This window comes from Artibeus jamaicensis, unplaced genomic scaffold, assembly GCF_021234435.1.
Source record: "Artibeus jamaicensis isolate MK-2021 breed Jamaican fruit bat unplaced genomic scaffold, CSHL_Jam_final contig_867, whole genome shotgun sequence".
Taxonomy (NCBI): Eukaryota; Metazoa; Chordata; class Mammalia; order Chiroptera; family Phyllostomidae; genus Artibeus; species Artibeus jamaicensis.
Window position 1 is genome coordinate 3,061,267 of NW_026521995.1, and position 23,670 is coordinate 3,084,936.

General features: G+C 42.0%; 2 protein-coding genes across 17 annotated transcripts in view; one reads left to right on the forward strand and one right to left on the reverse strand.

Moving 5' to 3' along the window:
• Positions 1 to 457: 457 nt before the first annotated feature.
• On the reverse strand, positions 458 to 11,057 carry SKIDA1 (SKI/DACH domain containing 1). 2 transcript variants are annotated; one of them, XM_037147456.2, is made up of 3 exons: positions 11,030 to 11,057; positions 6,891 to 6,976; positions 458 to 3,502 (listed from the first exon to the last, which is right to left on the reverse strand). In XM_037147456.2, the coding sequence occupies exon 3, from the start codon at positions 3,387 to 3,389 to the stop codon at positions 672 to 674; it is 2,718 nt and encodes a 905-aa protein (XP_037003351.2). In that variant the 5' UTR covers positions 3,390 to 3,502; positions 6,891 to 6,976; positions 11,030 to 11,057; the 3' UTR covers positions 458 to 671. The 2 variants fall into 2 exon arrangements, with proteins under 2 accessions (XP_037003351.2, XP_037003350.2); XM_037147455.2 differs by lacking the exons at positions 6,891 to 6,976; positions 11,030 to 11,057 and adding an exon at positions 3,597 to 3,681 and having other exon boundaries at positions 458 to 3,499.
• An 8,563-nt stretch (positions 11,058 to 19,620) lies between these two features.
• Positions 19,621 to 23,670, forward strand: part of MLLT10 (MLLT10 histone lysine methyltransferase DOT1L cofactor) — a 250,987-nt gene continuing 246,937 nt past the window's right edge. For 7 of the 15 annotated variants that reach the window (XM_053654743.1, XM_053654739.1, XM_037147420.2 and 4 more), the window contains exons 1-3: positions 19,898 to 20,001; positions 20,138 to 20,297; positions 23,073 to 23,152. In XM_053654743.1, coding sequence (XP_053510718.1) covers positions 20,138 to 20,297; positions 23,073 to 23,152 — 240 coding nt within the window. In that variant the 5' untranslated portion in view covers positions 19,898 to 20,001. The other 8 variants (XM_053654750.1, XM_053654751.1, XM_053654753.1 and 5 more) reach the window with 6 other exon arrangements.

Here is a 23,670-nt window from a genome sequence, read left to right on the forward strand (position 1 = left end):
AAAAATACAATCCCATATTTATTTTACTCAGTATATATGAGGCAGCTTTTACCAGCATTCAATCAGGACTCCCCAATCTTTCCATTCAAAAAAGGAAAAATTAAGTGCAACAACTTCTGGAGAGGGAATAAGGGGAGAAAAAGAGAAAGATACCCCACAAATGAACTCCAGAAGAGAATATTTTGGGCTCACAGAAACTTCTTGCTACTTCACTGTGTAACCATGTAGCCTAACAAACTTTCACTGAATGAAGTTACACTTTTAGGTCTGAAATCTAGTGCATAAACTTAATGGCTCATTGTAATATTTATTATTCAACCTTTTGACATTTATTTGTAGCAGTTGAATTGAGGTACCCGGTGCATTATTAGCATTGAAACAGTAAAGTGTTCCAGCTCTACCGTATTAACTGAGTTTTACTTGAGTCTTTAGCCTGAAGTAGTCTGTGGAATGTAAACCAACCATTCTCCCACCCCGCCCCCACCCTACTAAAAAAAAAAAACTCGCAATGGAAAAAAAAAGTAATCCGATTTGATTTCTGTCTTCAAAATGCGATAAACCAGGACTCCAAAAGGGGTGTAACACATTAATGGACTTGTACAAACCATCCTGTGCAGTTTACAACAAAAGGAAGGTAATACGGTTCAAGAAAATATCTTCCAAAAACACTTTTATGAATTAAATTTCCTGAATTTGTGACTAGGTGGAAGAGGTATTGCAGAACCGCCCAGCTGCCATTTCCAGATAGGATGGGCCTTGTGAGGAGGTTGGGAATCCTTAGTGGTGTTTAAAGAATATGCAGGCCACAAATCCCCATCTTTCCCAATAATGAGTGATGGTGGACAAGGAAAATTTGCCATGAAATTAAATGGCCTTTTCACTGCTGATGCTACATTGCTGGCTACCTTTTTGCGTCTGTTTATAACTGTAAAATCATCCAGTGTTCCTTCATGTGTCTCAATTTTACCTGTAGGACGAGGACTTCTAGCTGATTTCAAATTTGGTTTGAGTGGAGGTGTCTGAAGTACAGATCGCTTTCCCAGGACTAGTGTCCGGTAGTTTTTTCTCACCCTGGCACCAAATTTATATTCCTCATCCTCAGGTTTTGGAGAACCTAAAGTGCATGAAAGGCCCTGACTCAGAGCCAGTGGATTTAAGGAAGGAGTTTCTTTTTCAGGGCATGTAAACCCTTCCTTGGCTGTGGTTAGTAAGGTGTCCTCCTCTTTACTTCCAGTCACACTGTAAAACTCACCCTTTGTATCATTGCACTCGCACTTTAGCTTATTTGAAATAAGGTCAGGTTCATATTCTTCATTAGCACTACTGTCTTCGACTTTGATTCTAATATTGTGCAGAAGTGGCAGTGTCTCATCGCCTGTGTCAGTGCAGGGATTCTCCGCTTTCGTTGCTGTTGCTGCATCTACCCCAGGATTAGTCTGCAAAAAGGGCAAATCCGTAGCAAATTCAGTACAAGGAGAGATTTTGGAATCTTTTTCTGAATTTGCTGCTGCTTCTGAAGAATCATTATTGAAGAACCTAGAAGCTATTGTGTTGTTATCTGCACAGTGTGTAGTAGGAGTTGCTTGCAGGCATTTCCTAGCTTCTCGGAGTATTCTTTGTTGTGGAAATATATTGTTTGTCTTTGGGCTAGGTGAAGAGGCCCCCTCTGCCAGGCAGTTAATTGTCAGGTCAGTTCTCTTTACAGTACTGGAAATTTCAGAGTGTGGGAATGTAACTGCAGATACTCTATCGTTCCTTATCTCTGTGAAACAATTCCCCAGGCCGGCCGAGCAGTACACCGGAGACGCTTTGGAGGCCCAGCTCTGCAGAGTCCAGTCCTCTGCCGACTCGGCTTTAACACTGCTCTTGAGGTCGGGAAATCGGCCGGCATCCTCGAAAGCAGTGGGGTTGGATGCAGCGGCGGAGGCCAGATGGTACAAGAAGTTGGCCTGCGCCTGTACGCTGGGCGGCTTGCAGAAGCTGGTGCGCCTGAAACGGATGCTCTGCACTGACACTTGGCTGGAGCCGGAGCTGGAGTCCGACTCCGAGGACGAATCCTCCTCCTCCGAGCTGACTTCACTGGAATCCGTGGCCCCACTGCCCCCCTCCTCCTCTTCCTCCTCCTCCTCTTCCTCCTCCTCCTCCTCTCCCTCCTCCTCCTCTTCCTCCGAGGACACAGAGTTGCTGGAGCTGGACAAACTGGAGCCAAAATCAGAGTCGTTGGCTGCGTGGTCCGAGTAGGAACTGGACTCCGAGTCACTGCTGCAGCTCTCGGGAAAGCTGCCCAGATGGGGCTGCGGCCGGTGGTGATGAGGGGGGTGGTGACTCTGCGGCGGCGGCTGGGCCCGGTGGTGGTGGTGGTGGTGGTGATGGTGGTGGTGGTGGTGGTGGTGGTGGTGGTGGTGGGGAGGCGGGCAGAAGCTGTTAACCAGATGAAACCTCTCCAGGCAAGTGGCTCCGGCCGCCGCTGCCGCCGCCGCCTTCGTTTTGTAGGACCTGGGCAGCAGCAGCAGGCGGCGGGCGCTGGAGGGAGGTGCAACCAGGCAGTCCTTGGCGCCCCCGCGCTTGCGCTTGCAGCGGTAGGTCAGGCTCGCGGGGCCGCCCGCGCCGGCTGCCGCCTTGGGCTGGGGCCCGGCCGCCGATGCCTGGTAGTAGGCGGCAGCCGCCGCGGCGGCGGCGGCGGCGGCGGCGGCTGCAGCAGCGGCAGCAGCGGCGGCTGGGTGCTTGCTGCACAGCAGGCTCCGAAAATAAGCCGGGTCCGAGTGGAAAGCGACGTAGTTTCCCTGGAGCGGGGCAGTTTCATAGTTTAGAGGGGGTTTGCAAGGCGAGCGCACGATTTCTGGGTAGTGCGAGCCCGGGTATTTGCTAAAAATCTGAGGTAGATGGGCGGCGGGGCGCGCCGAGGCAGCGCCCGAGCGCCGGGACTGTGCGCTGATTGGCAGGGGCCGCGTGGCTCCGCTCAGGCCCCGCCAAAGTTGGTGCCGGTCCTTCCAGACAGCCGGGCGGGTGCCGGCGGCTGCAGCGGCGCGCTCTGGCGGCGGCGCCTTTGTGGCCAGGGCCCGACCGACCCTCCTGCGCTTGGTCTTGAGGACCCGCTCGGTTTTGCAGGAGGTGTAGAGGGCTTCTACGTCTTCCCGGGAGATGAGCGTGCATTTGGCGGCGTGGAAGGCGATGCTGTTGATGGCCTTGAGTTTCCGCAACTCCTCCAGATCGCAGTGGTGTTTTTTCACTTTCAGATGATCCATGCGCTTGTGCACGGTCGTCCTCGGGATGTTTTTCAGCAGATCCGTGAAGACTTGGGAAAGGGCAAACATTTGCTTTCCTTTAATGATGAGGTAGCCGAGCCTCACGCCATCCACCTCTTCAAAACCTGACTTCAGGTCTCCCATCTCGGGCACTAAATGATCCCCACCATTTGCAGCAAATATATACGTGACGCATACATACACATGTATGTATGTTAATCCTCCACCAGATGCTGCGTGTGTCTCAAGGCATCCTGCTAATAAAATAACAAAGACTGTTATTCCCGGCGAAGGGAGTGCCAAACTCTAGGCGAAATTATTGGAAAAAAAAACACATGAAATTACACTGACTTGATTCTTGTTTTTTTTTTTTTTTTTGGTTTTCGTTTTTTAAAAGAGACGTTAAAAACCATCCGGTTTCTGATCTGCCAATGTGTTAGTGTAAGTCCCGATGCAGATCAGTACCTGGGCCCCTCTATTTCTTCTTTCTCCATTGGAGCACTATGATAATGGAATGTGAAGGGAGAAAGAGAAGAGAAGTGCAGCTGCTATTCCCGCCGCTGCTTTAGCTACAAATAAAATGACAGAGTGAAGTGAGCTCGTCCGGAGACACCTTCATCAATTAATTCCCCTAAAGCCAGCGCTGATTGGACACTCCTGACAGGTGATGCAATAAAAATTGATATTCCACCCCTTCCCCCCAAAATCTCCCACTAATTAGCATACCCTTATATTGCCACCTCCCCTCTCAAAGTAAATAATACAGTCGGTATATAAATCTTTCCATTAAACTATCGGAGCTCAGAAACAGCCTGACTCACAGACTTCATCTGACCCAGTGTGTGTACGCTTAAAAAAAAAAAAAAAACTGTATATTTGCCTTTAAAGGAATATCGCCTATTTTTGATTTATTTGCATTTTACAGCAACAGCTATTATCATTTCAAAGAAAAGCATTTTAAAAACATTATCAAGCTCAAATAGATACACCCCACCCCCTTTTTCCTTTGGAAAATAGAGCGTAAGTGAAAATGTGCAGAATAGCCTGGTATTTCCCTTATGGGAATGGGGAAGGAGACGGGCTGCGAGCTCCAAAGTTAAACCCGCGCGGTGAATCGCCCCAGTACGGACTTACGTTTTGAATTTCTCTCGGTTTTCCTTTTTTTTTTCCCCCCTGCAATGCCTTTTTACAACCAGAAACAAAGTTATTTGACCAAGGAAGCAGTTCAAGGCTCCAGCTCCAAAACACTGTAACAATTCAAGTGGATTTGGGCTCTCTGCTGGGGGGTGGTGTTAGGGAGGAGGTAGTTTCACGTCAGACCCATAACAAAGCATATAGATAAGCTAGAAATGAGTACACTTTTCACAATTAACCAGGCTGGATTGGAGGCGGGATCGTCCTAGAGTACCCAGCACAGCCTTTGCCTGGGTCCTGTTTACCGCAGGTCAGAATTCCAGGGAGCAGCTTGCTTCTGCAGCCAAGAACAGAATACGTAAACCGCCCAAGGTACTTCCAGAGGTTTTACGTAATAACGATGAAAAGAAAGTGCTGATATACGGTGCAGACTATTTTAGTGGTCTATTACGCTTTTACTTGGTAGTTTAAGTGAATCTTCCACAAATCCAATTTTTTTCCCATGAAAGCCAAGCATCTGCTTAAAAAATTACTTTGGATGAATATCAATATTGTTTAACTTCTTAGCCAAATTAAGGCATATTTTCGTGTCGTTTTAAAGGATATCCAAAATATTGCCAAATGAGAACAAGGGTCTTCCCAGTTGTGTTACCACGATCCCAAGTCCCTTTGTTGGCTGCTTTGCAAAATTCGGCAAAATCTCCTTAAGTATTAGGTGTTTGCAACTACAGCAGAAAAGCAACCTAGGCATTTATATTTCCTTGTTCCTCCAAAAATAGACACATCCACGAGATTAAAAGAATAAGCGGATATTTCAGAGCCTGCAAGGAAAAAAATGTAAATGATTTCTTCCTTCACATTAAAAAGTTCCAGTTTCCACTCCTCCAGTCTGGCTACCACAAGCAGGTACTGTTCCAAAACAGAAAAAAGAAGAAAAAAGATACAAACTGAGGAATCTCATACAAAAAGGTAGCTTGCACGAAATCTCGGCCATAGTTTCCCACCCCCACCCTTATCTCCCTTGTAATTTCCCAGGAATTTTGAAGAGAATTGGGATTCTGAGAAGTGCATCCGGAAATTAAGGAAGTCTATTTAAGAGAGTCTGTAACTCAGAGGTTGGGATTTGAAAAGTCAGCCCTGGACTACTGTTGCACTCAGCACAGATGTAATCGCCGCTCTTCAACTTAATCAATGTGTGTACAAACCGCGATGTCTAGTTCTTGCCTTTGAAATCTAAGGCTAGCATTTCCATCCAAGAAATCAGAGCTACAGCAAATTACATTTTTGTCCCTTGAATGAGAGAAGGATCATTGTATGGATCTCGTGATATTTCAGGCTTTAAACGTAACCGAGAGGCAGCAATGAACAATGCCTCGTCACAGCTAATACCATCCACCGAGTTGGCTTTCTTTTGCATCTGGATCCATCACAGCGCGTTTTTCTCTTTCACTTTCACAGGAGACAAAATGCAAAATGTTTAAGCAGAAAGCAAAGTTTCCAGGAAAAGCAGATGCTGGTGTTTGTTATTTAAAGTAGAATGACCAGAGTCTTTCTATTGCTAGCAAAAATAATGTCGTTTTAAAATTCCTCCCGATCCACTTATATAGTGCCAGCCCTCTTCCTCCCACCCCACCCCCGTCCATTTCCCCTCCCCCAGTCTTAAGATTTCTACCATAGAGTCAAACCGCCAAGAAATAGTAAATTCAGAAAAAGCTTATTACAAAAGGTTGGCTAGAGTGTCTCCCCTTCCTTTTTTTGGACAGGTAATTGTTCTCAATTCCTATTTAGATTTGCACACACACACCCCCCTCCTGCACATGGCAACATAATATGGTAACCATTTCAAAAAAAATTACCTTCTTTTCCTCTCCCTCTCTTTCAATCTTTAAAATACTGGCAGTATAGGTGGTTTTTAAAACGAGTAGAATATTAAGTATTTTTTTTAAACTAAGGGTACAATTTATTGGATCAAATAGAGAAATATAAAGGCTGGGAGATTTGGGGATTTGTCTATATATACAATTTATGAGAATATCTTTGTGTGTGGACCTAGACATCTTTATACTTATACATTTTTAATACTCCTATTACACAGCTTTCTTCTTGTCTAATACATTCTTTTGTTCCTTTAACTTCCCCCATCGTTGTGTGTGTGTGTGTGTGTGTGTGTGTGTGTGAAGGTGTGAGCACGCGCATTCACACGCATACACACACAGAGAATGTGACAGACAGCTTTCTTGTGGCCATCAGCACACGTTGCATATCCGGGGTCTTCTCCAGGCACATTAGGGGTCGATCCCGATAAAAAGATCTAGGAGAGGCCCCTGAGCGCTCACACATGAAAGGCAGGGGACTTTAAGATGGATTTGCATGCACACAGGGGAGTTCGATCAATAGCTACCAACATTTATGGCTTAGATTATTAATGTGAAAGCTGGCCAAAGAATGGGGATGAAAAATTAAAGGTGTCTGTTATCAATTATGCTTAAAGTTATGCAATAATTTACTTACTTTGCCTGGATGTGCAGATCCAGATGTACAATTCTTCAAAAGCCAGTGGATTTCTTTGATAAATTTGTTGACCATGTCAGCCACCTCTACAATCAAAGATGAACCCAATTCAGATGATGGACTGTATTCAAATTCTTTTTTAAGAAAAGATATATCAACTTCCATGTTTCTCAAACCCATGTACATATGTTGGTGGATAGGCTCAAATTAACATTTATGTATATAGCCATCTCTAAGGGGCCAGGGAATTACTTATTGAGTATATATGAAAGGCTTTGAGTTTGTTAGTTGAATGCGATTATTTACTTAGTGAGGAATGCATAATCTATACACTATCATAGTGTTTTAGGTTTGAAAACAAAGCTGCTTGCTAAAGGAGAATCTTCTGTGGCAAATACAGATAAAAATACATTCTTAATGTTCACTTCTGTATTTATTGTAAAAAATCAGCACTTTCAGTTTTTAAAGTGATAAGCTATGGAAATATGAACATATTTGTCTTTACTTATCCTGTGTGAATGTGCCAAATTTACCTTCAGATGATCTATTTTGATTTATTTTTACTGTATTTTATGTTTAAGTACCATTGCAATTCAGTCTGACCTTTTTCTTCTGGGGCAGAGTAATGGACACGGCATTTACAGTCTTAAATGGTTAGCTGGGAAATGCAATAGCAATTTGCAGAAGTAGTTTACTAATGGGGAAAGTTCTTTTGAAAACCTGAAGGAAAACCTAGGAGTACTTTTGCATTTTTACACTATAACTGTCATATAATTAAAGTACTGAAGAGCATTAAAATAATCCCTTTTTCCCAAGCTTTCACCCATACATACGTAATTTAAATGAGGATCACCACACCCCCCATCATCCTAACTGCCTAACTCTTCACCATATACATTTGTTTTAGTGATTGCTAGGCATATTTTGTTCAATGTGATTTCAGAGAGAAAAGACCAAGCAACATCACAAAGGCCTCAACAATGTGAGCATACTAGTTAGAAGAATAAAAGAAGCCCCTTGTACTGTTAGGCAAAAGTAACTATAATACTTACAACATAACAAAGACTAAAATAATAATAATTTAAAACTTCATATAGCTGAATTGAGGATATAGGACAATAAAAGCTTATGTGGTAGTCAACAGTTCTTACCTAAATTTATCTAATCTTGTGTGTTCTCTGCTGTTTGGGAGGGGAACATGAGAATGGAGGAACAGGAAATGGCTAAATTAAAGAACAACTTAAATTATAACTTAGAATATTTTCTTTAATTTTTTCTTTTTGTCTCATCCAAACAAATCAGGGCAAATCTCCAAAAGGGCCCATCCTTCTGTTCTTAGGCATTTAAAAATCCTGTTTTAAACAGAAGTTTGGGACACAGAATATATGCCATGTTATCTACTGACCCATAATCCAAATGCAGTGACCTTCTACCCTTTTATTGCCCCCTGACCCATCTTGAATTCTGTGCAGCCTTTATAAATTTGCAAATCCTTGGAGGTAAAGGGCTTTCTTTTCTTTTTTCTTTCTTTTTCTTTCTTTCTTTCTTTTTTTTTTGGTGAGGCTTTGTTCTGAAAAAGCCCTAAGAATGTGCTTTTTGCATTAGACAAAGGTAAAGCAACAAACCCTAGTGGACAGGATTTTATACAGGTGAGCTATAGGCAACTCTTCAGATAACAGACATTGCAAGCTAAAAAAAGTAATTATAAACATGGAAGACAAGAAGGTTATAGATTTCATCAAATTAGAGTGTGGTACAAATCACTTTCATGATGTAAGAAATAGGCCAAAATCTTTCTGCTCTCATCATCTCAAGGGCTATGGGGGACCCTAGTGATCAAGGAAGGAATGAGGGTGGGGGTAGTGGAGAGAGACAGGAGGGAGGGAGGAAGGGGAAGAAAGAAAGGAGGGAGACCTGATCTGAATCTACAGGCAGATTCCCTTATCTTTCCTGCTATCAGCCAGTTTAAAGGACACCATAATTATGATGGTGATGAAACAATGCCTACTTATGTGTGCTGAATAAATAAAGAATGTTTACAGCTCAAGAATCTTTTAATTCCAATTAAATGCTATCAAAGAAAAGCCACTTTTCCTACCGCAACTGCCTTTCCCCCCAATTATCTTGTTTTGTTGCAATATTTTCCTATGAGACACCAGGGTCTCTAACAATGGATTCTGAATATAGAAAAAAAATCTGAGAAAGTAGAGTTCAATGTTAATGCATTAAATAATGCACAAATATCAAGAGCCACAATTTATTTGTGTTGCACCATTTTTTGTTTATTTTCCACAAGGGCCAAATGTGTAGAGACTGAAGTGCTGACACTAAGTGTTGAGGCCTACCTATGGGCTGCTGAAGTCATACTGAAATTCTGAGCACCCTTGAGGGGAGAAGGGAAAGATAAGACATGTGGGGCCTGATGGCCTCTGTAAAGGGAATCCTCTGGTTCTGTTCCCCTGGCTTCAGCCCAAATCCTTCTAGGAGCACTAGAGCCAATCACAGTCTTCCACTGTAGCAGCTACTGGGTGAACACAAAAAAGCGGGAGATCAAAAAACCCAAGTTCCCATTTATGGATACCAAGGATCATTTCATATTCATGACTTCAACAAATCACATCATAATCGGATTTAGACAAGGTGTGGGCAAAAGTGCCCACCAGGCCAGGCACTACACACTGATGGACCACAAAAGTTGCTTTTTAATATAGGAATCATAAGGTGAAAATTAAGTATTTTAACTTTGAAAAGCTTAGTTTTTGATACTGAGGCCAATTTCTACAAGTCATAAGTCCTTCTCTTTAAGTAATTCCTCAACTTTTAATTCAAACTTCCATTTTCTCTTTCAGTTCTAATAGTGTTTTGCCCGTTTTAAAAAACATGCTATAACAAACATGAAAAATGCACTCGTCTGTTAAAAGCCCATACAAACTTGCCTTTTTACTACAGCTAAATAGTGCATTGCTAAGAATAAACTTAAAAAAGTTTCCTTGAAGAAATATCTAATATTTCTTGGTAATTCTATTTGGTGATTGTGGTACAAAAATACAGTGGTAAAAAAATGTCACGGTATTCGTATGTGTGCTGGATAGTCTCAGGCCCCTTTCCTTTTGCAAGTTTAGAGCTCCAATACCCTCAATTCTACAGGCAGAATTAGGATGGACTTAGAGGGTCCTAAACGTGACCGATTCACTAAGGCGGGGGGCTACAGCTTGCAGCAACGTGCTCTGCAACTTAATCCTACGCTAAAAGAGGGCAGAGAGAGAAAAAGCATGGAGTACAAACTCTCCCGACATCCGTAGTTAACTTTCAAGGTGGATTGTGTATTTTAAGGCTGATGGGAACGTCTGGTTTTCGGAGCAAAAAGAAGAGAAGGTAAGTGTTTGCCCTTGTATTCACCAGTTCCTAGAGAAACAATGAAAGAACAAAGGGAACCACTTCTCCATCTGAACATTTTCTGTCTCTCCCTCCGTTTCAAGCCAAAAAGCTTGCAAGGGGATTAGCTTTACTCTACCTTAAATAGTTGTTGCTAGGCTTGTTGAAATGAGAATGAGAAAAAAAATTGAGCGGCAGTGTAAATACAGACTAAATAATAATAATAAAGACTTGCTGTGGCGACTCTTCAAAGCGCCAGTGGCAGCAACTTACAGCACAACTTGCTAGTTGCATTAAGGTAAAGCCCAAGAAACAATCTTTACGTTGCAGATTTCGACCTTAGGCATTGAAATCACCTTTCTTGCAGTCTGAAAGGATTTCTGCGCACAAAACGTGTAGGTACTCTCGATGGGAAGAGATCGGTGTACTATATAGGTCGAAAAAGTGTTCCGTTGCTATCTGGAGAATTTTTAAAAAGGAAAGGGGACTCAAGTCTTGACGTTACTTTTTGCTGATAGGAGAAATGGCAGCAGTGGCTGGGCAAGGAGAAAGATTCGTGTTTAAATGTATTTGCTTTTGGGATACCGTGGTTATCGGCAAGTCTGCCTTTGTGGGTCTGTGTGACTGAATGTGTAAGTGATCGAGTGCTATCGGCATTATCGGTGGGTGAGGGGAGCCCCCAAAGCAGGACAGCACGTGAAACACATTTTTAGTGCCCCCCCCAAGCGACGACCAAGCCCCCCTCCCCTAAATGCGTATATTACCTGACCAGTTAGTTACAGTGGACACATGTTTATGTTTATAGTCCTGGTTTGTAGTAGTGTCAAGAGCCGCAGCGAGAGAAGGGGGAGGAGAGAGGAGGGAGGAGTAAATGCAACCACCCCCACTTGTTGTTAAAGCAAATTTACTGCGTTATTGCAAGCCAGTACGGGGGGCTGGGAAGTGAGTTGAGAGGAAGGGTAGAGTTGGGTTCTGTGTTGGTAATGGCAGGGGGGGTGGGGTTAGGAGAACCGGGATGGAGCTCTGCTCTCCACCGGTCCAGGAAAAGCAGCTTGGTCAATAGGGAAGCATGCTTCCGCGGTGGAAAACAAAAAGGTTTCTCCTACTCGCTGCGTTAACGTGGGGGGGCTCTGCAAGCTGGGCTCCAGGGCCCTGACCTCTGAACCCGGCTCCTCTCCGCGCTCTCTCGGTGCTGCGCGGCCACTTTTTACCCAGGATCCCTCGCGCGGGCCGCGCTCGTGCCTTGCTCGAGTCCCTGTTAATCCTTCTGTCCACGATTTCCACCCCTCCCCCGCTGCCGCCAACCCCCGGGGAGGATTCTCCGACGGGGAACCCCCGCCCCACCCCCACCCCGAGAGCCCAAGCCCTGGCTGCCGTGGAGAGACCAGTGGGGCGATGAGTGCAGAGCCGGCTTCCCCTGCTGGGTCGGGCCTGCGGGGGAGGGGAGGGAGAAGAGGAGGAACGCAAAGGGGACGGAGGGAGGGGGGGCAGGCAGCCCGGCCCTGCGGCCCAGCAGAGGCCTGGACCTGTTGACTGCCATTGCTCCGCTTGGTCCCGCGCCCTCTCCCGGCCCGTCGCAGTCCCGGTCTTAAGGCGGAAACCAGGGGAGGAAACATGGTTGGTTGTTCTCTCTGCCTTCCTCCAACTTTGTTTTTTTCTTTGGGGTAGAGAAGGCAAAGTAATCTCCGATGCCCGATCCTTGCTCAAAAGGTCTTGAGAAGACCCACCACCCTCGGGGCCCCACTATTTAAATCCTCCTCTCCCCACCTAGACTTCTCTCCGAGCCGGAGGGCCCTGAGGCCCGTAGTGCGCCTCCCCCCGCCCGGCGCTGCTACATCCCCAGCGAATTGTGTTGCTTTTCTTCCATAGAAGCTCCCTCGTCTACCCTCCACTTTTACCCCGTCTCACGAGGCGTAAGATGAAACCTCTGGTTTGCTGCGTGCTGCTGGACACATTATCTGCCTCTCGTCCAAATTCATTTGTTGGCGAGTTTAACAATGTTTAAATAAAAAGAGAGGGGAGTGTTATTTGGCAGTTTAGAGGACATCAGGGCGTTAAATAATAAAAAATATATTTTAAAATTTTGTTGGAGTTACTGTATTTACTTCTAGATTTGGGGTTTCCAGAGGAATATTTTTCCAGCGGGAAATCGCAAGTTGGAATTAAGGTGGAAGTAAGACATCTCAACCACTTCCGAAAATAAAGGGGAAATTAAAAAAATACATGAACGAAATAGCGGGAAGACGGACGCAGCGGAAGCTGGAATAGTGATAGGCAGCGCCTCGGTGTCGGAGTCCGAGGAAGGAGGACCGGGCCGGGAGGGGAAGGAGGCGACTTCTCGGGCTGCAGGTCCGGGCGCTTGTGCTGGCAGGAGGCGGCAAGCCGGGCGAGCGTGGTAACGCGGGCGGGGAGGGCGGCGGTGGGCGGGGGCCGGGCGCAGGGCCGGCGCGGCGGAGGAAGCGGGAGCCCGGCACACCTCGCCTGGAAACCCCCATTGTTCATCTCTCGCGCCACAGTTTCCCTAGTGCTCACTTCCCGAGGGAGGGGTCCTGCAGCCCAACTGGACCCCTACCCTAGCTTCCCCGAACTCCGACGTTCGGGCTGGGTTGGGTCGGTACAGCATGTTTAATCCTCAGACATCGTCAGCGAGAGGTTCCCAACTCCATAGTATTTATGGAGGAGGCTTTCCAATGTGCCGCTAAATTGGCGGAAGCTGGGTAAGCCTGCAACTCACTTTGAAGAAGAGGGGAAGCAGCCTACACGTGCTTATAAAGTGCTAACTAGATAGAGACAAATGTACGTTTTTCTGGCTCCGGAGAGTTAGAGCCGATTCGATCTTATTTTAAGTACTTTTAAATGTATGGATTCGGGGTTCAAAGGAGTTCGGAAAAGCACGTCTCTGTTTGTTATTATTCAGCTCTTTGTTGTGCGCAAGAAGCCTAATTTTAAAAGGGCCGAGCTACCCCAAACAAAAACAGGCTTGATTTCTTAACGCGAAATGCATTTTCAAAATAAAAGTGAAACTGAAAAGGGAAAAATAAGTCATTTGCTTAAAAACCCGGTTTTGGAAACAAATAACTGCAACCCACGTACGAAACTATCTCTTTTCCTTTGTGAAGTATATAGAAAAAATATTTCTGGCAAATGTCACAGTTTCAAAATATGAAGATTTCCAACAAGTGCTCGCGGGTCTTGAAGACAAAACCGAAGTCATCGTGCATGAAAACGAATGAAGAGAGGATTTCAATGCTTTGATCCAAACCGTACTAGGGCAAGGGAGTACTTTACACTCAGATTTATAATAGACTGTGCAGAAATTCCATCTAAAATACCCACTACTAGTCTGTGTATGCAACACTGTTTCCCAAGGTTGATTTTAAAAAACCAATTAGAATTGATCTCTAATGAAATATTATATTTACATGTCATCAAGAAAACATCATTTGACAAGAGTTTTAAATTACAAGAAAGAAGTTAACAGATGATGTTCATAAACAGCGTCTGTTTGCAGAGAACCCTGAAGAGTTAGTTAAAGGTAGTGGTGATTGTGATTTTTCATTTGATATGCTATAGAGGTGGTTTGTATTTTAACACTTTCATTTTGCGGATCTTCCGAAACTTGCATTTCCTCATGTAAATCATTCAGTTATTTCGAGGTAGAGGGAGAAATTCTCATACAAGGTCAAATTATAGAAAAATTTGAAGAGAAAAAAATTGGTGTGGAAAATTAAGTATTCTCAATCTGTTCATTTATTACACACGCATCCTCCCATAGTCCCCCTCCCTAACTTCTTGGATTTAGTTTACATTTTTAAATTTTAAGTCTTTAAATATTTAGAATAGCTTTATACATTTATTTGCTTTTTAATTGATTGTCGAAGATACATCTTTTACCACCTTTTAATGTTTCAGGCATATTTTTGGTTTTGTTATAAGTTAAAAAATGTTACAAGTCCTGATACTCTTGTGAGAAAAACAACAAATGGGTGGGAAAAAGGAAGGAATGGGGGTGGGGATAGAGATGGACATATGTAGTATTCCTGGTCAGTGTTTAAAATATCCTTTCTTTGATTTTATTTCATTGTTTTTCACATCTGCTTGCAGCAATGATCATTGTTTTTTTTAATTGGGGTAAAGTGCCACCGTATAAAAATTACATACATTCTAGCACTTAGGCGCTCTGGTAAACGTAAGACCGACAAAAAGTGATGGGGGGCGGGGGCTTGTGTGTTTAATTCGCCAGGAATGTTAAGCTTCATAAGATTTACCCGTGGGTCCACATAGGTCCTTGATCCTGTTACTGTACAATTTCAAGAGGTAAATGTACACATTATAGTTTTTAAAAATCTAAGATGTACTAAGCAAAGTGTTTATTAATTGAAGGAATAAAAAATGAATTTGTCCACCCCTTTTTTTCTGGGACACAATGCAGTTAATTAACATATTCTTGGGTTTGTTTCTGGATTTGGTAAACAGTGGCCCCTTTCAGAGGGGAAAACATTTAAATCTTAAAAAGTGATCTTTTTTGGGGGGGGGGGTCCAAATAGTATTTAGCAATTCAATTTAATTTCTCCTCCTTCTTTTTCTTCTTCTTTGTCCAGGATATGTTACATTTCCTTCAAGTTCTCTTTCATTTCAAAACCTGATTTTCCTCTTTTCCGTGTTCAGAATCTTTTCACTTAGAACCTTATTGTCTCCTATAAACAGACACCTACATATGTCACTTTAATAACAGAAATGCAAATTTTCAGTGTCAGTAAAAAAAAAAAGGAACATGGACCTTACACTTCTACTGTTCCGTTATATTGAAAATACTCTGAAAAATCAAAGTATAGCACTTTATTGTTGCATCATGGAAAAAAAACTCTTCATTAGTCCAACTCTGAAATGTTATTGAAGTTTCTATAATGCCTAGATTATCTAAAGTCATCCTTTAGATATTACTTTTCTATTGGTGTTTTACCCAAAAATATCAACAAAGCCAATACATATCAATTTTACAGCAAAGAAGTAGCTCAGAAGTCAAACACAAGAGTAACCAAACCAATCTAAACCATTTAAAGTAAATATTAGTCTTTGATTCTTAAAGAGTTAAAATTTAGATTATACACAATTTAAATTTCAGAATTACCTAACTAAACTTCTCAACAATTAAGGATATCTAACAATAAAATTAATCATGATTAATTCTAAGTTAGAGTTTGATTTTTTAAAGAAAATGATGACATTTACATGAAAAGGTGGTTAAACCTTTGACAGCTATTTAAATACAGAGCATTCTAAACTACCTGGTAAAGAAAAACTCTTCACCTATATTTATTTCAATTATTGAAAGTATTTAAAGAAACCTATATATTTGAAAATTTCTGTTAATCATTACTTAGAAATTTTAGTTAGTTGTACTTATAAAGTTTTGCTTTACTCTGAAAAATAAAGCTCAGTCTGCAGTAAGCTTTTAAACACCAATATTGTACATCAATGAATATTTATTATGGGCCTACTGTAATACCTAGCAAGTGGTATGGTGAGTAAAAAATATCACCTAGTAAGATTAACACACTTCATTAAATGGTATTTCCCTAAAGCCATTAACAAAATCTCAATTTAAAACAATGGAAATGAGTACCTTTTAATGAAATTTCTATTAGTACTCCACAATATAGGTGTCATATGTAGGATTATATCTATAAAGACACAGTACTCACTTATTATGAAACAAATAACAAAAGTAGTTGCAGAAATACCTCAACATTTCAATCATACTAGCATAAATATATGGCGACTTTTTACATAAATGGTGAGAAACCTTGGGTACCCAAAACAAAATTTTATTCTGAGATCCTTTATATAAAGGGGGATAGACCTGAAAGTTTGTACAGATCATAAAAAATTGCCTTTTTGTGTTATTCATGTAGTTTATCTGGACACAAGATTATAGTTTCTGATCAGGTTTAATAGATGAATAAATTGTAATAATTGCTTTTTTACTTAAAAAAAAAAACAACCTTAGTGTCAGAGCCAATATGGAATTTTAAATACTTTGTGGAAGTCAAGAACCTGAGTTAAGAAAAGTGCATCTAGTCTTAACATTATAAAAATATACCTCAATTTGTATACCTCATATAGAAATGTACCTTAGTGTATATGTACACTAAATATAACAAGGCAAGTAAAACTTTAATTTAAAAACAAATATAAGCAACGCTAACATATGAACTAAATTTGGGTTTAAATATATCTTTCATAGTATCTATGTAAATAATTATGGAAAAGCAAATCCAGAAATGTGGTGCCTAGTTTCTGAAATAAAGGACATTATAAGAAGATACATACTCATAGAGAGAAAAAATACAGTTCCCCATTATAGTATGGTTAGAGGTTACCTCATAAAATACTTCAGTTGAGTTTTTTTGTGGTTTCCCTCAGAGAAGTAGATGAGTCAGTAATGAGTTAGCTGCTGTTATGTGAAGAATACTGGAAACAAGCTTTTGTTTTATTGTACAGGTACTAGATATACTTTTTTAAAATGTATTTTGAGAATGTAGAATCAAATTTAAAGGATAACATTATTTTGAGACTGAAATTGTCCTTTATAATTAAGTTATTCTATAAGTCACTTGGCCTTTTTTTTTTTTTACATTACCATGTATTTTTAAAAACCTACTTGAACAACAACAATTGTGGCAATTTAATTATAAAGTTTTAAATCCATTCTGAGGTATAAGAATTAGTATACCTGACCAATTCTCATATACAGCGTCCAGCACAAGTAACTCCCCTTTTTATTATAAAATCTTTTATTACAAAATCATAAGCATGTCATTCTGTAACATAACAATATCACACTCAAGCACACCATATGGCATTTTAGGTAAAATGTTCTAATTAAAATTATAAATTATTACACCCACATTATTACCCTACCAACTATACTCAAGCAGGCCTTACTTCTGCCAGACCCTGTATATGGAGTTGTATGTATATCACACAAAGGATAAATATAATTTACTCACTGCCTTATTTCCTGTATCCAAAAGAATTCCTGGCTCACAGTAAATGTTCAATACATGTTTACTGAATGAATAAATAACTAATCATATATCCGAACTATTTTATAATTCTTATTATTCTTTATTTTCACTTAATATTTTATAGAAATAAATTAAATATTATACTTCTGATACATAAGAAGAAGTTCTATAACTGGTACATGAGTTAAAATTAGAATGACCCACTTATACCCATTATAATTTTTCTTATAATTTCCATAACTCAACATTTAATAAGTTAAATATCTGTTTTAAGTAATTTGGCTTATTTTGGCAACATTTATATGTACATCTTTGATAAAATTTCTCCATCAGATGCTATTATTTATATAGTCCTGTCCTTATGAAATAGTATATGTTCTCTTTTTTTCTAAATTTCAAAGTCTCCTACAAATGATTATTTTATTTTGATTTGGAAATAGGAAGTATTTACCTACATTTCTTTTGATAAGTATTACAGAATAGGGTAAAGTACCCATCCTTCTTTACATATAAATTAATTTCATCACAAAAACTAAGTTCTTATGCATTAAAAATAAAATAAAATAAATGTATTTTAAAATAATTTATTTCATTAAGATTTGACTGCCGTGTTTGGGAAGGGAAGTTTCACACTGATTTTAACTCAGAGTTACTCTTCATTCGGAGCCTGAACCTGAGCAGTAAAACGGGCATTTCTTGTAAAAGGGTAAAGATAAACTATAGTTAAGACACCCAAAAATACAGTTTTGTTAGGTGGTTTAAGTTTTATAAATATAAATGACATTTTAAGAACATAATTATTATGTGTTCAGAAATTTATTAGTTATTGCCATGTCCCCCCAAACCATTTGTGTTTTATAAAGATGTAATCTTGTAGTTATATTTTCCGTGGTATTAGAGCTAAAATTGAGCTCTCATTTTTCATGTCGCTTTAGTGTATATATTTTCTCTATCCTACACTTATAGATTTTCATTATTGTAGATTTCTCAGTTTTAGAATGTTTGAATAAATTCGCTAATTATGTGCTTACATGGTATTGTATCTATTATTCTTAAATGGATTTCTAACAATTAATTTGACATCATGCTACCTTTTTTTTCTTTATGAAAACATTTGGAATGCTTTTAAAGCTTAAACCACTATTTCTTGCTGGCTGTTCAGAACTTGGTTTCCTGCATCCTTTAGCATTGTACAACTGCATTTTCCAATCTTTATATTGCTAATGCGTGATAAACAACCATTTTGTTTACCTGCAAGGTATTAACCAAAGCTATGAATTTTCCTTGTAATTATGCTTGCCATTTAAACAAAGTATCTATATTCTTATTTCATGCCAAACTTTTACAATAGACACTTTTGCCTAAAAATCAATATTGGGCTTACAAGGATACATAGGGGATAGGGCAACTGTGTAAGATTTTACAGCTCGAAACTGCTCAGCATCCAGCTAATTAATCTATTCAGACAAGTCTAATCCATTTCGTTTGTGAGGAGTGAGCCCCAATTTTTCTCCACTTAAATGATCTTAAAATAAAAAAAGATTGATCTCAAATTTTCAATAATTACATTTGGAGTGCAGAGCCAGATTATAGAAATCCTTAATCAAAATTGGACTCCAGTTTCATGGTGTTAATTAATCACTTGGTGAGTGAGAGAATTAGGGTTCCTTCAGCCCTTAGTTCATATAAGTGCATTTTCCAGATCATCATATTATATTGATATTGATCAACAGCCATTTTGTTCTTTTTACACAGCAAACTGACAGTAGCCTTGGTATTCCCTGAGTATAACCCTAAACAGACTTTTGACCTTCAGTCTGTGATGCACTTCCATTTGTCACTGGGGCCAATGGGGTGTGTAAATGGGCGGCAGAGTTGGTGGCATTTCCACTGGCTGAACTTTGGGTTCAGTCCAGGAGGGAAATTTAATGGGCGGAGAGGCTGCGACAGTACAGTGAAGTCAGCACGGCCAACTACAGGAAGCCAGGCTGCATAGCATCCTTCATGGAAGCTGGCATACTTGCCCAAGCCTTGTTAGCCAAGCGCCAGTTCTGGAAGAAAAGGCCAGCAGGTAGCTTCCCAGCGTAGGGGCAAGTTCCAGGGAACCCCTTCCAGCTACCTTGACAAGACGCCTCCCTCAGCCTTTAGGGTTTTTCTTGGCGCGCACACGCAGCCCACGCGACCAGAGCTGCTGCAAGCTGCCCCAACGTCCCCGCCCCCGCGTGCGCGCCCCCGCGCCCTCTCGGCTCATTTCGGCCGAGGCGCGCCGCGAGTCTAACAGCCCCAACTTCTAGCACACCTCAAGTACCGCGAGCGGCGCCAGGGTGGAGAAGGCGCCGGGAGGTAGGCGCGCCGGCCGGTGCGGCGGCGCGCACGCAAGCCTCGCCGCTCTCCGGCTTCTCCCACAAGCCGGCCGCAGGGCGGGCGCGCACGTCGAGTGACGCTCGGAGGAGGAAGCGCAGCTCCCCCGCTTCCCCTCCCTTGCCGCCCCTGGCCCAGCGGGAACCCCCCAGTGCGCCTGTGCGGAGGCCTGCTTGATTATGTGTGCCCTCTTCGGGCTCCTGCGTTAGCCACCGGGTGGAGGTGGGGAGGGAAGACGACGAGGAGGAGGCGGAGGAGGCGGTGGAGGGGAGGTGGGGGGAGTCAGCAAGGACATGGCTCCTGACTCCTGTGCGGAACGTGAGTGACTGAGCGGCAAAGCCCGAGTGAGCGAGCGGCCAAGCGGCGGGCTGGGGCCGAGGGCGCCGGGAGGGAGTGGGGCGCGGGTGGTTGGCTCTATGGGGGGGGGAAGCACAAACTGGCTTGCATGTGTTTTTTAATGGTCCCCCAACTCCCTCTTAGATGGTCTCTAGCGACCGGCCCGTGTCATTGGAGGACGAGGTCTCCCATAGTATGAAGGAGATGATTGGAGGCTGTTGCGTTTGCTCAGACGAGAGAGGCTGGGCCGAGAACCCGCTGGTTTATTGCGACGGGCACGGCTGCAGCGTCGCGGTTCATCAAGGTAAACACCCAACCGCCCGCCCGGCCGAACCCGGCCTGCTCCCAACCGTCACCGCTTCCCCCCTACCTAGGCAGCAACTGCCAGTTCCCTCCCGCCCCTCCCCCCCGCCCCGCCCCGCCCCGTTCTGCGGCCGGGATTGACTCCAAGGGTCCGAGGCGGGGAGCCTGGGGTGTGTGGGCTGTGCAAGTGGGAGAAAGTGCGTGTGGCCTGGACTGTCATGTGATTCGGCGCTCACTCTCTCAAGTGTCATTTGGCCGCCGCCTGTGCCGGGAGCCGTGGTCTGGAGACTTTCCGAGGCCGTGGTTGGAGGACAGAGGGTGCGGGGATGTGGGGGGAGAGGGTGTGAGGCCAGGCGTGTTGTCCTCGGTCATGTTACGGTGGCTGTGGCTGTGGGTTTGGGCACGTGGAGACTCCTCCTCCTTCGTGCCCGCTCCCGTCTGCCGCAGTGTGTCTGGGGACTTCCTGTGGCATGGAATCAGACTCAGAACGCCACTCGCTGTTTTGGGGCATGGGGGAGGGGGACAAGGGGTTGCCTTGCCACTTTAGATTGGGGAAGGAGTCTCCTGCTGCTGCACCTCAACCTTTCTGGTGCAGACTCTTCGGACTGGGAGCTACCTGCGGAGAAGACAGGGAAGGTGGCAGTTGCAGGTGTGCTGCCGTAGGAGTGGCTGGGCCTAGCTGGCCTGGGTTGCTGGAGGAGGCTGTTCAGTGGCTCAGCAGTCCACTTTCTCACTTCAGTGACAGAAGAGAAGAGGTGGTGGTGCCACTACTGACTTGGGGAGCATCCTAGTTTATTTCTGTGTGTTTCCACTCGGTGAGGTTTTTGGTAGACAAAAAGCCGAGGACACTAATAAGATAGTTTTCTGGAGATTGACATTTCTTACCTTTCCTGTTTTCATGGGGTAAGGGAATTGAGGCTGAAACAACCTAAATAATTTCTTGGTGGTTCTTGTACTCTCCCTGTTATTCTCCAATCCGCTCCATTACCATTTTTTTAAATTAAGTTATTGTTTATTTTTAGAGAGGGGAAGGGAAGGAGAAAGAAACATCAATGTGTGGTTGCCTCTCACATGGCCCCCACTGGAGGGGACCTGGCCCTCAGCCCATGCATGTGCCCTGACTGGGAATCGAACTGGCGACCCTTTGGTTTGCAGCCCGTGCTCAGTCCACTGAGCTACATATACCATCTAGGGCCCCATTATCATTTCTGAATCTGCCATTAAGTGATGAACGAATGGAGGCTACAGTGTATTCTTCAGAATGGAATCTCAGAACTGGGAAGGTAGACTTAAGAGGTCCTTTCCTTTTAAAGAACAAAGTTGCACAGCTTCTTTTTATAAGGAGTAGAAACACATTTTAAGATCTTAGAACTAACTTCCATATATAGTATTTGCGTTCCAGTATTCATTGGCATTTGTGGAGGTAGTTCTTATGCACAGGATGATAAATGATCATTTTGATAAGTTATCTCTAAATACAGAAAATGTTCATTTAAGTCTTAAACATTTTAAAAAAGATTTTATCTATTTTTAGAGAGAAGGGAAGGGAGGAAGAAACAGAAAACATCAATGTGTGGTTGCCTCTCATGCATTCCCCACTGGGGATCTGGCCTACAACCCAGGCATGTGCCCTGACTGGGAATCCAACCTGTGACCCTTTGGTTCACAGGCCCACATTCAATCCACTGAGGTACACCAGTCAGGGCTTAAATATTTTTTTAAGTAAAAATTTTTTCTGTACAAGTACTTCTGAATTAAAATATGTTTTTGGACACTCATGCAGTGTTTCTTGGCTGATAGAACATTTTTTACTCTCACATATTTACAATTTTTAAAAGGGATTAGAAGTTTAGCTTTTAGAGATTTAAAAATTAGTGCTGAATTTATGTTCTTTTAAGTCCTTACAATATTTAAGATATTTTCAAATTTCCTTTGTGCTCATCCAAGAATGTTAAGTGCCAGTTAGTGTTTTTAGGGTTTTGGGAAAACTTCAGTTTTGAGTTAACTAAATATTAATATATAAACAATTTTAAAAAAACTTACATATGTGATATATATTCATATTACTTGGAACATTCACATGTATTTAGAATTAGGCACTTTTTAAAAATAACAGTTTTATTGAGATATGATTCACATACTATATAGTTTGCCATTTTAAAGTGTACAATTCATGGGTTTTTAGTATATTCACCGAGTTTTATGTCTAATACCACAATCAGTTTTATAACATTTTCACCACCCTAATAAGAAACCTTGTACACCCCATTTCTATGCAGTTCCCCAGGCAACTACTAATCTACTTTATGTCTCTATAGATTTGCCTATTCTGGAAGAACTTCACTTTTATATTTCATTTTCTTTTTTGCAATATCTGTTGCTCATTTTGAAAGGTGATTTGGAAATATTTTCATTAGATTTATCTAAGGTGTTTGGTATTTAAACTACAGGATATAGGAAAGAATGAATGAATTTCTGAGTTAGTCTATGTAAAAATCTAATCCTGTTAAATTTACCTAATATTCCTTCATAAAAAATAATTAAAATTGTAATGTTTATATTTAAATGAAGTAACAAAGCTGGCATTTTAACATTTTTATTACATCAATTTCACCTAGGTAATATGTGATGATTGTAAATATAGAATGTTTTAACACTCTGCAAAGCAAGTGGTTTACATGAATAGTTTGAGGTAATTAACAGGGCTTTAAAAGGGTTTTGATTTTCCATAATTTTTTAATCATAACATGTTTTAAAATACTTTATTTCCCAACAGCTTGCTATGGCATTGTTCAAGTACCCACTGGACCATGGTTTTGCAGGAAATGTGAATCTCAGGAGAGAGCAGCCAGAGTGGTAAGGACTGTTTATCAAAAACATTAATATACTTCACAGAATAACAAACTCATGTTTCAGTTTGAAGGGTTGTCAGTCTTTTGTTCAAATATTGAATTTGTACCAAACACTCACTCGCAGTTTTAAACCTATTTTTATAACATCTGAAAAATTGAATTACATAGGTATGTGTTGATCGATACTTTGAACAGATAAAATATAAAGTTGTATTTAGGCTTTTTAGCCTTACCTGCTGGTTTGAAGGTTAAATTGGCTAATTATATGAATGTTTTAAAGATTTTATTCATTTTTAGAGAGGAGGGATAGGAGGGAGAAAGAAAGGGAGAGAAATGCAGATGTACAAGAGGTACATCAATCAGTTGCCTCTCACATGCCCCCAGCTGGGTACCTGGCTCCCAGCTGAGGCATGTGTGCCCTGACTGGGACTCAAACCAGTGAGTGACCTTTTGGATTGTAGGCCAGCACTCAGTCCACTGAGCTATACCAGCCAGAGAGGCTAATCATGGTTTTTTTTTTTT

Bases quoted from the DNA above. Each gene is read 5' to 3' on its own strand.
- SKIDA1 (XM_037147456.2), bottom strand. From the start codon at position 3,389: ATGGGAGACCTGAAGTCAGGTTTTGAAGAGGTGGATGGCGTGAGGCTC.